General features: G+C 54.3%; 1 protein-coding gene across 1 annotated transcript in view; it reads left to right on the top strand.

The window, feature by feature from the left end:
• Window positions 1-4: 4 nt before the first annotated feature.
• The window catches only part of ACACB (acetyl-CoA carboxylase beta), a gene marked incomplete at its 5' end in the record, with an annotated part of 9,841 nt that continues 8,537 nt past the window's right edge, over window positions 5-1,308 (top strand). Inside the window, 5 exons of the mRNA XM_010080368.1 lie at window positions 5-141; window positions 297-396; window positions 499-606; window positions 798-854; window positions 1,214-1,255. Of these exons, the coding sequence (XP_010078670.1) occupies window positions 5-141; window positions 297-396; window positions 499-606; window positions 798-854; window positions 1,214-1,255 (444 nt within the window). The remainder of the gene's footprint in view (window positions 142-296; window positions 397-498; window positions 607-797; window positions 855-1,213; window positions 1,256-1,308) is intronic.

Here is a 1,308-nt window from a genome sequence, read left to right as displayed (position 1 = left end):
CAGGATGTCCGTCCCCATCAGCATCTCCAACCCCGACCTGGCGCGGCACAGCACCGAGCTCTTCATGGACAGCGGCTTTTCTCCCCTCAGCCAGCGGATGGGAGCTATGGTGGCCTTTGACAGATTCGAGGACTTCACGAGGTGGGGGAGCAGGGACGTGCCTCGCCGGTCGTGCACGTGCCTTTTGGGTGCTGCTGCAGTCGTTAGAGAGCAAAAGCGGGTGGAAGAGCTGCCTACTCGGGCAGGGGGTGGGCATGACGTGCTGGCTTGTCACCCCATCCCCACAATTTGGGCAGGAACTTCGATGAAGTGATCTCATGCTTTGCTGACCCACCTTCAGAGTGCGCGCTCTTCAGCGAAGCACGAGCCACCATCTACGAGGAGGAGGACGCCAAGGTGGGCACGATGCCGTTGCTGTCCCTGCTGTGTGGTGCTGCCATGGCAGTGGAACTGCTGGTCAGGTTTGACTGGTTTGGATTTTTTTTTTTTTTTTTCCAGAATGTCCATGAGGAGCCAATTCACATCCTCAACATCACGCTCCGCTGGGCTGAACACACAGAGGATGAGAAGCTGGTGCCCATCTTCAGAGCCTTTGCCCAGTCCAAGGTCTGTTGCTGGGGCTGGACCCCCCTTTGCAGACCCCACAAGCCAGGGCACCGTATCCCCAGGCGCTGCCCCATCCCCATGGAGCTCTCCCCAAAATGCTGCACCCCGGGGCAGCCACTTGGGTTTTGTTTGCTCCCTGGGTGGAGATGTTTAAGCTCTCGTGACTGGTGGAGTTTTCTGTTTCCATGCAGAAAAACATCCTTGTCAACTGTGGTCTCCGAAGAATCACATTCCTCATTGTCCAGCAAGTGAGTGCGGTCTGAGCCGACGACTTCGAACACATCGTGCTTCTGCCTCCCTAAAGCTCCTACAGGCATCTCTAAGTACCTTCTAGACACAGCATTGTGTGATGGATGTACCTGCTGTGCATCAGGAGCTGGGGATTAATTAACGAGGGATTCAATGAGTGATTTATCTCCTTTATGCCTCTAATGTCTCCAGTAACATTAGGCTCCTGCACGGCCACTTTGGAGCTTTAAATTGTGTTTGAAAGGCATCAGTTACTCCCAGCTCTTTTCCCTTTGGGAAAGGAGCAAGCCTGCAAGGTTTTTTCTTTTAAATGAATTCAGGATGGTTCACACTGAGCTTTCTCTCTCCTTTGCTCTAGAGAGAATTCCCAAAGTTTTTCACCTTCAGGGCGAGGGACGAGGTAAGAGCCGCAGTAAAAGCAGCGCCGGGCTGGTGCTGGCTGACCGGCCACTC

The sequence above is a fragment of the Pterocles gutturalis genome, unplaced genomic scaffold (genome assembly GCF_000699245.1).
Source record: "Pterocles gutturalis isolate BGI_N339 unplaced genomic scaffold, ASM69924v1 scaffold13524, whole genome shotgun sequence".
Taxonomy (NCBI): Eukaryota; Metazoa; Chordata; class Aves; order Pterocliformes; family Pteroclidae; genus Pterocles; species Pterocles gutturalis.
The sequence above is the reverse complement of the archived record's forward strand: the minus strand, read 5'-3'. Positions and strand labels throughout refer to the sequence as shown.